Source organism: Lethenteron reissneri, chromosome 64 (genome assembly GCF_015708825.2).
Source record: "Lethenteron reissneri isolate LAM-NWPU_2019-01 chromosome 64, ASM1570882v1, whole genome shotgun sequence".
NCBI classification, from domain to species: Eukaryota; Metazoa; Chordata; class Hyperoartia; order Petromyzontiformes; family Petromyzontidae; genus Lethenteron; species Lethenteron reissneri.
The window spans coordinates 9699489-9713126 of NC_083842.1; the positions used below are offsets into that span (position 1 = coordinate 9699489).

General features: G+C 46.1%; 1 protein-coding gene across 1 annotated transcript; it reads left to right on the forward strand.

Annotated features, from left to right (window-relative positions):
- The first annotated feature begins 3751 nt into the window (after positions 1-3751).
- LOC133359182 (transcription factor che-1-like) lies at positions 3752-13267 on the forward strand. Its single transcript, XM_061577601.1, has 5 exons — positions 3752-3854; positions 6346-6833; positions 7359-7427; positions 8938-9057; positions 10604-13267. Exons 2-5 carry the CDS (start codon positions 6347-6349, stop codon positions 11386-11388), a joined length of 1461 nt encoding a protein of 486 aa, XP_061433585.1. The 5' UTR covers positions 3752-3854; position 6346; the 3' UTR covers positions 11389-13267.
- The last annotated feature ends 371 nt before the right edge of the window (positions 13268-13638 follow it).

Sequence of the window (13638 nt, forward strand, 5' to 3'; positions counted from 1 at the left end):
AATTTCGCTTTCACGTGATGGGTCAACTTATATTTGGCGACCAATGTTAGAGGTTAATTGTAAGTTCGGTTAATTGAAGAGTTACATTTTAATGAAATATGCAACTTATACAAAACATAACTCATTAAAAACAGAATCCTTATCTTTTCCGATACAAACGTTTTGTATTTTCTTATACATAATATTTATGTTCATCTTCTTGGTTCTTTCGGTAAAGTCACGTAGAAGGGAAGTAATAAAATAATAAAAATAAACATAATAAAATAATTCTCACGACGTTTCGGCCACAACGCAAGCAACCGTCCTCAGGTGAGAAAGAACCAAGAAGATGAATCCCTGCAGTCACGAAAGCTTTAAATTGAAATTTAATATTTATGTTGTTGACAGTACTTTGGCTATGTACATGTATTACATGAGAGCTGAGCTAATGTTAACAACAGAAGCTCAACACAAAAGCTGAGATTTGCATACATTGCTAAAAGTCTTCTCTAGCGAATTGTATATATATAACAAAAAAATATATAAGCGCTTTTCAACATTCCGGTTTGCTGAAAAACCAAATAAGTTAGCATTTTTGTCCATGTGACAATTTGATTAGATTGGGTCTGTCAGTTGGTGAAGGGTAAAGCTGAAACTTCGCATATACCTAGACGATATAACATTAAAGTGTTGAATAATAAATCACAACATTGATCGTGAAAGCCTACGTAACACATAAAATGTTCACCTTGTAATGCGCACAGTACTCGCTCACACGCACAGCACGACTCAGTTCTGAGGCCCTCTATATTAAGGTGTTATTGGCCAATTAATGTGTGGGTTTACATATGGGAGGAAACTGGAGACCCGGAGAGAACCCACGCATGCGAGGGTTTATCATCAGCAATTGTTTCTTGCTGTGGTTGTCCCACCTGATGACGGACGCTTGTGTTGCGCCCGAAACGTCGTGATTTAATTTATTTTACACCTACGTGACTTTACCGAAAGAACCAAAGAGTATAAATCTTCCTAGCGTTGTTCCCGCTGTGGCGCAGGGTCCGCTTTTCGGCATTGTCTTCTCCATTTGGCTCGGTCCAGGGCATCTTCGGGGGATGCGTTGACCGTCTTCATGTCTTCCTTTATTCGATCCATCCATCGCTTCTTCGGACGTCCGCGTGGACGGCGGCCCTCTGGCTCAATACGCATGGCAGTCTTGGCCACTGATGACTCTTCACTTCGCATCACATGGCCGTACCACCGAAGCCTTGCCTCAAGCATCTTGTCCGCAATGGGGGCCACACCAAGTCGCTTCCGAACGTCTTCGTTCATGACACGATTCCATCGAGTGAGTCCGAGGCTCCATCTGAGCATCCTCATCTCCAAAGAGTGTGAATGGACGTAATTGGGAGAACAAGGCAAAGGGTCTCTGTGGTGGTCATCCTCCACACCGTCGGAGTCCTCACGACAACTCCACACTGCAGCCTGTGGCTCTATACAAACAGCGTCGCGTGATTGTTGTTGATGGCTGTTCACCGACTTGTTAAGTTGAGCAGAGGTCTCCGTGCGAACTTACTACACACAGCGGCCACCGGAGGTCGCTATCTTCACGGCGAATGTGCATTTGTGTCTTTCGTTAACATAAAAAAAAGTCCTGGCCACAAAAGCTAAGATTGTGGAGAATAATAGCCATTTTCTGTACTTTTGAGGGATAAGCAATTAGGAAATAACACTTATTACCCAGGAACAAAACATAATAAATTTGTTATACAGTGTTATTAATGGAGTGGATTATTAACTTTGCTTATGTATCCTGGTAACAAAAGCTAAGTTTGTGGGGAATAACAGCCATTTTTTGTACTTTTGAGGCATAAGCAATTAGAAAATAACAATTTTTTTTGTTATAAATTGTTATTAACACCGCAACCCCCCCACCCTTCCCATAAAGTACCGTGCACGAGCCATTTAATTCAATTCTTTTCTCTCTGGATTTACAAAATGTGTGTAAATGTAACACTTAATAACGTGATTTAAATTACACAAATGAGTTTAATGTCTCAGATAAATAAAGATTACCCACTGCACTTGCGAAGATTACTTGAGATGACAACGCCCAGCCCCGTGACACTGGGAGCTGCCATCACGCGGTGACGCCATCAGATTGGCATCTTAACCTGTCAAATAAATAGATATTTTTTATGTTTCAATTCAACCATTTCACATTCTTCATTTTGAAATGTTCAATCTTACTATGTCCCTCAAAGATGAATTGCCTAACTGCGAATTCGCGCTGTGGGGGGTTACGCCTATAAATAAATAACAGCGATTTAGCGAGCTAAGAGCAGATAGCGAGAGGAAATATAGATAGAGAATAATTATATTTATTTTTTTAAATCTTAATTCGCGTTATGTGTTTCCCAACATTTGAGCTAAGATTTCAGGCAAACCCCCTTGAGTTTATCTTCTTGGTTCTTTCGGTAAAGTCACGTAGAAGGGAAATAATAAAATAACAAAAATAAAACATAATCAAATACAATTCTCACGACGTTTCGGCCACAACGCAAGCAGCCGGCCTCAGGTGAAGAACAGGGCTGTCGGAAAGACAGCGTCTGAAGTTTGTCATGTTTGTGGGGTCCCCTTGAACCCTCTATGGAGGGGGAATGAGGGGGCGTACACGAGGGACGCAGGTATTGCACCACCGGTTGGCTACGTACGGCACGAAAGAAGTTCAACATTCACGCGGAGATAACAAATAGCGATTTAGCGAGATAAGAGCAGATAGCTACAGAAAAGCCAGATTACAGAGAATATTTTTTTGTTATATTCATTAGCGTTACGTGTTTACTAAGATTACAATGGTTCTAGATTTGAAGCTTTCGTGACTGCAAGGATTCATACTCTTTTTTCGGTAAAGTCACGTAGGAAAAAAATAATAATTGAGTTATTTTCATTTATTATTTTGAGCTATTTCATTTATTATTATTTTATTTTATTATTATTTAGTTATTTTCATTGATTATTATTTTGAGTTATTTTCATTTATTATTTTGAGCTATTTCATTTATTATTATTTTATTTTATTATTTAGTTATTTTCATTGATTATTATTTGAGTTATTTTCATTTATTATTTTTTACCTACGTGATTTTACCGAAAAAAACCCTTTTTTACCTACGTGACTTTACCGAAAAACCCTAAGAGTATTACAATGGTTGCTGTTTTTTTCATAAATGCGGAGTCCCCTTGTTCCACTTGGGATCCCTTTGCAATTCACGGTCCGGGGCGCCGCGCCTCCTCATCCACAGTCCGGGGCCCCGCGCCGCCCTCATCCACGGTCCGGGGCCCCGCGCCGCCCTCATCCACGGTCCGGGGCCCCGCGCTCCTCATCCACGGTCCGGGGCCCCGCGCCGCCCTCATCCACGGTTCGGGACCCCGCGCCGCCCTCATCCACAGTCCGGGGCCCCGCGCCGCCCTCATCCACGGTCCGGGGCCCCGCGCCGCCCTCATCCACGGTCCGGGGCCCCGCGCCGCCCTCATCCACAGTCCGGGGCCCCGCGCCGCCCTCATCCACGGTCCGGGGCCCCGCGCTCCTCATCCACGGTTCGGGACCCCGCGCCGTCCTCATCCACGGTCCGGGGCCCCGCGCTCCTCATCCACGGTCCGGGGCCCCGCGCCGTCCTCATCCACGGTCCGGGGCCCCGCGCCGCCCTCATCCACAGTCCAGGGCCTTCGTCACTCCGAGGGAGTCCGCGAGAGGGGAAATCCGGAGGTTGAAACGAAGAAACGTCTCGCGTCTCGCAAACAACTCCACAACCACCTCCTCCTGCTGGTGCTACTGCTGCTGCTACTGCTGCCACTGCTGCCCAGGGCCTAGCGACGTGAGTGGTAGACGCGGAGCCAAGGCGCCGCTGTCAATAAACAATTCGCTGTTGCAAGGCGCTTCAGGGGGTAGAGAACCCGTAGATCGATGGGCCCCGTCTCACTCCACTGCTGGATGATGGGGGTTCTTCGGGGCGGTCCCATACCCACATCGTGTGGAAGGGATGGGGGGAAAGGGGTTGTTCGACCATACTTCACCACGTTGGTCCAGTGCGTGTTGGCTAAGGCGGGGGAATGTGTAAAAGTCCAGTGCGGTGTTTTCTGTTGCCAGATGTGTCTCTCTGCAGCGGTCTATAAGCACCGGTGTATTCCCTCCACACTCAAGAATCAACGTACGTTTTAGAGTGTTTGGCTGCTATAATTATTTATAAATGTCCGCATGATGAGCCGCTTCATTGAGCTATCATTTGTTGGCCAAGAACGAAGTGTATTGCTGAGTGGGCCCTATCTGGTCAAATGTAAAAAAAAAAACATTGTTTCATCGTTTTATAGTGTGTGCTGTGGTTGCCCTTCCAAACACTAGCCAGGCTTCAATACTGCTTAGCTTACGAGATCGGGTCTCGGCTATTGTGAAATGCAAGCGTGTTGATGATGCCTGCACAACACAAATTCGATTCGATTCAAATTCCCACCGATTCTGTGCCGCGCCTGGAGGTGATGTGGCCACATTTGGACGCAACCAAGTCCAGCATATATATACAGAAATTTTGATTTTTTTTCTTTTGCTGTGGTTTTTACACCTGATGATGATTGCTTGTGTTGCAATCGAAAGGTCGTGAGAATTTTATTGTTTTATTTTTATTATTGTGTTATTTCGCTTCTACGTGACTTTATCGAAAGAACCAATAATATGAATCAATGCAGTCACGAACGCTTTAAATCGAGATGTAATGATTAATCTATCAATCTTGGTTTGAAGCTTTCGTGACTGCAGGAATTCATTCTCTTTGGTTCTTTCGGTAAAGTCACGTAGGTAGAAAATAAATCACGACGTTTCGGGCGCAACACAAGCGTCCGTCATCAGGTGCGAAAGCATGGTCTGCTGCTGAGGCAGACTGTTTTACAAGGTTTGAAATGGGTGTAGCCCAAGGGTCATAAATAAGTGGGCGGGGCTCGTGATGTTAATGTGAGAAATTAGCATGTAACTGTAAGATAGGAGAGCGGCCTCCTCGACTAGGGCACGGAAGTGGCTATGTTAATGTGAGAGATTAGCATGTTAATGTAAGAACGAATCAATCTATCACCTGCCCGTGATAGATGGATTATATTATCTTTCAGGCGCGCTTTTGCGGTCGATATTCGGAAGCCACTGGAGCCCTGCACTTTCAAGTTCGGATTGAAAACTCATTTCTTCAGAACGGCGTTTTAGTGTATGTGGTTCGTTGTCCTTCCCCTGCACCTCCGATTGGCACGGTTGGTTACGTACGGTGGGAAAACAGTTCGACATTTAATGGCCCCGTCTCCTTCGTGGACGCTCTTTCAGACCCATTCCATTCCTTAGCTGCCACCGTGGTATTATTCTTGACCACCAGCCATCAACTGTTCCAGCGATATTTCCTGCCAAAGCTCATTTGGTTTTCTTCACAGTGTCAATTATGTATTTAACCTGCGTGTTCTCGAATACATTTGTTTTATTTTGTTACTGGCAAATGAGGTTCCAATCGTGTAAATGCTTACCCCGAGCTCTCATACTCTGATGGTTCATTGTCCTTGAGTTGTGCGCCTTTTTGCGTCATCTGGTCCAACACCATGTGAGACTAGGCTCTAAGGAAAGCTGTCTCGGGTGTGGACCAATCAACTTCAAGGACAGTGCATACATTAACAGAGTTATGTTTTTTGTTTACATTCCGACTGCAGGCATTGTGGTCAATGCAAACATGACTCCTTGTAAAAAAGGTGTCAGTTTTGTTGCTAGATAAAAGGGTAATAAAACAATTATCATTTAGAATTTGTTTTGTTCTTGTGCATCTATCCTTGCAGTGCATACTTTTTATTTTCGGTCCATTTTCTTTTTTACGTTTCTGATCCAAACAGCAGGTAATCCTCATTGATTAAAACACATATTTTTATTTACGTTTTTAAGATAAAGTTCTGTCTTATAAAAGCACTCCAACATTCCATCGATTTCATTATTTTGACTGATACAAGTTCAATAGCTGTACTGTTTACACGCACCAATGTTTTATTATTGTTTCGCTCTGACGGATATCTCCCAATTGTTGAGTTAACTTGTGCGTGATTCATGTTTTGCTCAAAGGTAATTTGCAGCATTCTCTATTAAGTTTTGCTTATATTTTCCGCAGTACATTGACAGACGTTATTATCGCTATTGTCGGCAATCCAAGATGGATAATATTACCATTCATATTGATACCTCATCTTTGTATTATATATAACTGAATAACTTTGGCGACAGCATCTCACATATAGCATGCTTATACCCAACTTCAGTTGTATAATGTAAACCATCTCTCTGCAACTGAATCGTAGCATGGCGTGTGCGGTGGCCACTCCGGCGCCGGAGCCAAGCGGGGACTTCCCGGCGTGGCTGGAGGCGCAGGGCGTGAACGAGGAGGTGGCCCGGGCCATGGACTCGGAGCTGGGCATCCGGGACTACGGGGTCCTGCGCGCCTGCGTCGGGGACGGCCTCGTGCGTGCCGAGCTGCTGGCCGCGGCGCGCGACCGCCTGCCCTTCGGCTTCTACGCCGTGCTGCGGCAGGTGGTGAAGGCCCTGCGGGGCGCCGAGCCCCACGATGCTGGGACGTCGCCCTGGAACGCCACCGCCTCCTCCCCAGGCGACGTGACGTTGGGAGGCCTGGTGGACGTGCTGCTCGCTCTGTTCAGCGGCTTGAGCCGGGAGCTGCTGCTGTCCGTTCAGAGGTTGGGAGGTGGCGGTGGTGGTAATGATGATGGTGATGGTGGCGATGGTGATGATGGTTCTGACAGCGGTGGTTGGGATGGTGAAGATTGTGGGGATGGTAAGTACTCTAGTGATGTTGTAAGTGGTGGTTGTATGGTAGTATAAGCTGCATTGTTGATTATGGTGGTTTTGAGGGCAGTGTTGGTGACAGTAGTACTGGTGTAAAAGGAGGCAAATATGGGAAAACAACGGATGTAGTTTTAATTCCTATAAAAATCACCACACTCATCATTGACACTTGCTTACAACAGAAACATATATAAAGTAGGCTGACATAATACAGCTTACAACCCTCACTACAAAGGCAGAACCTTCACATAACGCGATCTCCGTAACGCTATTGAGACATCGAAGTAAAAAGGACGTCATGATGAACAAGGGATTGTAACCTTTAAATGAAAAAGGTCTGTGTCACCACGCCCTTAGAAATTGCACACGCATTAATGCAATGAATATCACGTCGCGATCTGCTTTTCGCTTGCAAGTTTCAGATTATCTGCAATACACCCGTCATTGCACGGGCAAAAGGGGCTAGTAAATAAGGTTTATTTTTTTTTGTCATCTCTTCGTGTTTGTTGTACAGGTCAGGCTGAAGAGGATCTGGTCGAGGCCTGGGACGAGATCAAAACTGAACATAAAGACTCGGATGAAGGTAAGTGTTCATTTTATAAATTAACTTTGTTATAGTACTCTACAGTTTACTGTAATACATAAATACATGATATTATATTGCACTGCACTGCAAAAGTAGTAAATGTATACAAGTTATTTACAGACCTTTATCAATCCACTTAGCTTGTTTGCCCGTCCAAGGACGAGTGTATATTGCAGTAAATCCGAAATATTAAATATAAAAATTGTTCAGCTCATGATTATTAATGAGGATTGTGGTTGTCCCATGTGGAGTGACGTCACCCCTCATGGTTATTGGGGAGGGGTGCGGCTTGTGGAGTGACATCACCCCTCATGGTTATTGGGGAGGGGTGCGGCATATGGAGTGACGTCACCTGCTCATGATCATTAATGAGGGGGGGGGGCTCGTGGAGTGACGTCACACGCGGGACACACACACAGCCTTTCATGGCTCGTTATATTAGTTGCTGCGTTGATTTCTTTATTAGCTTAACTTTCCATAAACAAAGGTCAAAATGAAAGCTAATTTGCGTAAACAAATTTTCGTTTCCGCTCCACCTTCATGCGGAGTGACGTCACCCGTTCATGATTATTAATGACGGGGGGGGGGGTCCATGTGGAGGACTCCACCTGTTCATGATTATTAATGAGGGGGGCTGGTCGACGGCGAGTGACGTCACGCGCGTGACACACAGACATTCTTGGCTCATTATATTAAGTAACTAGCTGGACTACCCGGCTTCGCCCGGGACTTGGATTCACGACGCCTGGCCGCCTTTGTCTCCCCAGTGGCGATGTTCACACACCACACCAGTTACTCGTTTGAGGCTGAGTCGACCTAGGGGAGGGCCCAGGACCGGTTAAAATAATCGTCACCGGTGGTGGCCGTGAGCGGGAATCGAACTCGGGTCGCCGGGTTCGTAGCGCAGCGCGCTAACCACTACACTACAATGCGTTACGCTTCCATGTGCTCGGGTCACATGACAGATGTGATGTCACAGCTCACTTGCTGTGCAAAAATATATGCATTATTGAGCTTCCCACCCCAAAAAAAACTAAAGTGTATTTTTTAAATTGTTGCATGTGTACAGTCTGGAAAGTACCCACATGGCAAATTTCCAGTTTGTTGCATGTCAGGAAGTACGCTAAACATTTTGAACAGACACACATATTCACAACTTTGCCTTTTATATATATGGAGATTACTGCGTGAAGGCCTCCCCATGTCGTGCCGGCCATGCTGGTTATTTGTCCATACTTCACCACACTGGCTCGTGCGGGTTGGTGAAGGCGACACCCAGGACGGGGTCAGATAACACTCATCACACGACCCTACCGCCCTAAACGAACATAGGGCGCCTCAACGCTCTTCTGTCTTCGCGCCTTCCTCAAATTTCCTTCGCCATCACCAATCAATGAGACTCACTTTGGAACCTTGACCCTGACTATAATCTTGAGCCCCTGGGCTCAGCGTTCAACCTCTCGGCGCTCCCAGTTGAGCTCACGGCCGCATTCGTTTCTGCCTCTAGGAGTGACCCAAGTGTCGGAGCAGCACGGAGCGAGACCCGGCTTCTCTGGGGCCCAGCTGAAAGGGGTGGTGATGACGACGACCACAATGATGGACGTTCCCGACGATGAGCAGCTCACTTGTGAGTGTGGCTGATGGTTTTGTTATTGTTATCTTTTCGCCACAATTGTATCCAGATTGTGCTATAGACGTCATCTCATGAGATGGAAGAATCTTTCTGGTTCTCTCGCAGAACAGCAGAGAACGGCACACAAAACTAGATACCAGTATTTTTTATATTTGGTTCAGGTACAACATTTTGGACAGAAATACGGTATTTTTTTAGATTGTTTACCTCCATTAATCAAGGTCATATAAATTCTAATTATGCTGATGGCAGAACCTTTAAATACAAAGTAGCGCATGAACAGTAGGCTCAGTGCTTAATGTGGTTTAGACTTTAGTAAAACTCCTCTTATCCGGGACGAAATGGGGGGCGAACTTGGCAAATCCTGTCCGTAACCTAACCAGTAACCAAGAGGAACTATTCACTAGAGGGGCATCCCAACTTCCAAAGTGCAGCTGCACTCTTGTCACAAAGCTACCTCTGCAATCGCAATAGAGACAGCACTTTAGTCTTGGTAGAGGGCAGCACTTTACCACAAAAGGTAATGTTCGTCATGACAGTCAAACCGATATGTTTCATTCTTAGAGATGGAATTTGGTAACACCGCAATTTTTATCGTGCAAGGCTTTCACGAAGGTGTTGTGTTTTATTAGACCGTGTGCAGTAGTTTTGCAATAGGGGGTGATAGTTCTGTGTGTTTCTCAAGTATTGCATTTTTTATTTGAAAATATTTGAACCATAACGCCAGCGCACGTGATGACTTGCTCTTTTTAAATCGCATCACAAAATATTTTTACGTCCACTGCAGTATTGCAAAATCCGGCTGATATTTTACGGTTAATACACTGACAGTATTAACCAGGGCGGCCTGCCACATTTTAACCTTGAAGCTCTACAACAAGTGGCAAACATGCTACCCCTGTGCCATTTCTCCACCTAAATGCATTGTTATTGGATTTCATGTGACACCTTGCAGTTAAACTCGACTCCATACCGTGATCAACCCCATGCGGTAATGTTGTTTTTTTACCTCTGTTGAACTTGCATTTGCTGTTTTCTTATTGTTCTGCCAACATATTTCCCTCATTGTATTTCCTGTTAAAGCACACAGCTTTCACTTCCACTTATTATTGATAATACTACTCCCCTTAAGTCCAGGCTTGAGTGGTCTGAGAGCCATTTGGTTGTGAATCTGATTGCTGAGGTGTTGATGTGCTGGATTGTCAGTTATGGGGTTCATTTAACCATACCCGCACCACGCTAATCAATGGGGTTGGTGAAAGGGGGGTGGGTTGGGGGCAGGACCACTCAGATATCACTTGCCACTGATTTTAACTATGGCTGGTAATCCACGTGTGTTAACCATTCACTACTCCACACGATCTTCTCTGAGACCTACTTTAAATATCTGTCACATTTCAGACTCAGCTGCCAGAGATTGGATTCTAGGATCATTGTCATCATTAGGCTCATCTCTTTGTGAAACTTTCTCTCAATTATCAGCCATGTCAAACGTGCCCTTCAAGACAGTCAAAATCTCTTCTGTGCTTTGCATCATCAGCTGAGAATGCAGAAGGAGAAGGAGGAAGCGGCGGTGACGACCTGGAGCTGAGTGTCAACAACAGAGAAAACCTTAACCTCCCAGACGACCATTACAACAACGATGACGACAACAATTACAACAACGACGCTTACAACAATGACGACACTTACATCAACGACAACACTTACAACAATCAAAATTTCAACAACGAAGACAATTACATCGACAAAAACACAGCCACCGCCGAAACGAGCAACTCGCAACCCGCTTCGTGCAGTGGTGGCCGCGATGGTGATGGGTCCAGCGACAGTCCGTCGCAGTCCCAGGCTCCTGAGAAATCCACGACAATAGCGCCGGCGTCGGCTGAGAAGGCGCGTCCACACCAGTGCCTGCACTGCGACAGCCGCTTCTTCAAGACTGACGACCTGAAGCGGCACATGCGCACGCACACGGGCGAGCGACCCTACTGCTGCGAGGTGTGCGGGCGCGCCTTTTCACAGCTGTGCAACCTCAAGAAGCACTGGATCACGCACACCGGCGAGCGACAGTACCGCTGTGCGCTGTGCGGCCGCGCCTTCAAGCACTTCTCGGGGCTGCGGTTGCACGAGCGTACGCATACGGGCGAGCGGCCGTACGGCTGCGACGTGTGCGGCCGCGCCTTTGCGCACTACTCCAACATGAAGGCACACCGCCGCACGCACACGGGCGAGAAGCCCTACACGTGCGATGTGTGCGGACGCGCATTCTCGCAGGTAGGAAACATGAAAATGCACCTGCGCATGCACCACGGCGGGCAGGTGTGACCCAGAGGTCGCAAACGGGTTTTTATTCCTTACCCGTACCCGGCCGCACCAGGGTCGCAAATGGGTACCCGTGCCCGGCCGGGTACGGGTACCCGTTGCCTACCCGTACCCTACCCGAAATGAGTGACAAACGGTTACTCACCAGTGACTCACGGCCTACCCGTACCCGTACCCAGCTGCACCAGGGTCACAAATGGCTACCCGTACCCGGCTGGGTACGGGTAGCCGGGTATCGGGTAGGGTACGGGTAGTATCGGGTACCCGGTTGCGACCTCTGGTGTGATCTGAGCTCACGGGGAGTCGAGTCGCCGGTACCGCAAAGGGAGGTTTGGGTTTTGGTATCGGCACGTGTCTTGAAATACTTAGTATTCTCCAGCTGCTAAAGAGATGGCGCAGGTGTGATGAGTCTTTGCCGTATCGAGGGTTGAATAGATCTTTCGAATAGAATTTGGAGGGAGTTGCCAGCACTGAGTCGCCATTGGGAAAGGAGGAAGGGAATTTTTATTTTCGGGATCTGCGTGCGTCGAGACACTTGGTTGGGATGAGCTGCCGAGGATGGGGAAGCTGTTCCTTACTAAGGGCCAAATAGGACCTGCAAATACCTTCACAGGTGGGCCACACATGAGAACACACGCCTCAGTCACGTTTGGCTCTTCACGAGGCCAGTTGTAGTTACAAGAAGTGACTTGAGTGCGTTTGAAATTATAGGGCTGTTTTAGTTTTGTGGGGTGGCCCTCTTTGTATATTCAGTTCCTTCCCTTTACTTTCCTTTTTACCTCCCCTGTCCAATGTCAAACACTCTCCTGTTATTTATCTTGGTTTCTTCAGTTCTAGTGTTTAACTGTTATATATATGCATTGCCAAGCTCAATCAAAAGTTAAATCAAACAAACAAAACTAGTTTTGCACAAATGGGCGCAGTGTTGCTATGGTTTTATTTTGCAATTTACTACAGTATTTAATTTAGTGCTTCAGTATATTGTGTTTCTACCATTATAAAGCAGTACAGGTGGTGCCCGGTATGTCGTCTCGATATACCTCGTGTCGCACTCACGTCGCTGACTTTTTGAGGAGCCCAACGTAAAATTTCCCCGCGCACACAGCCGTGTTACGGCTTTTCCAACTCATTTCACCCGAGTCGAAAACACTGTCCAACTCGTATTTCGCGCGTGCGCTGCCACCTTTCTCAGTCCCATCGTGTTCTCCAACTAATGTAGCGAGTGCTCCTTGTAATCGGCGTGGACCAGAGGTCGCAAACGGGTTTTGATTCCTTACCCCTACCCGTACCCGGCCGCACCAGGGTCGTAAACGGGTACCCATACCCTACCCATACCTGATACCCGGCTACCCGTACCCGGCCGTGTATCGGGTAGGGTATGGGTATCGGGTACCCGATTGCGACCTCTGGCGTGGACTTTATTGCAAAACATCATCGCGAACCTTCAACAACGAGTAGCACGCGTAGTGCTAGTGACAGTGCAGGTTGTGATCATAAGAAAAAGCGCAATAGTGTTACGCTCGATGTTAAAAAGGAAGTGATAAAGTGTCGTAGGAATGGTGAACGGTGCGATTGATATCGGGCACCATTCGAATCTTCCTCCCAACGAGTGTATGTACGACAGTGAAGAATGCTGATGAAATAGAAAGTAAAGCTCGGCATGTTTTTAAAATATTCGGAGGTTAAAATTACACGGCAAAGAAGTGCTATCGTGGGAAAAAATGAAACGATTGGCTGGCCTTGTGGATCAAGGATCTGCACAAAGAGAATACGCAGTAATTCTAGATTTGAAGTTTTCGTGACTGCAGGAATCCATACTCTTTGTTTTTTCGGTAAAGTCACGTAGGTTGAAAAGAAATAAAATTCAATGATTTAAATCACGACGTTTCGGAGGCAACACAAGGAAGACAGAAGCTTGTGTTGCCTCTGAAACGTCGTGATTTAATTTATTTTTTATTTTTTACCTACGTGACTTTACCGAAAAAACCAAAGAGTATGAGAATACCCTGATCAGCTTAGCCCTCAAACTTAATTTGGAGCTTTCGTGACTGCAGGAATTATTCTTTGGTTGTTTCGGTAAAGTCACTTATTACGATAAAATAATAAATTAAATTAAATACTAGCATACGACGTTTCGATTAATGATTGCTTGTGTTGCAATCGAAACGTCGTATGCTAGTATTTAATTGAATTTATTATTTTATCTTTATACGTGACTTTACCGAAATAAGCAAAGAATAAGCTTAGCCCTCG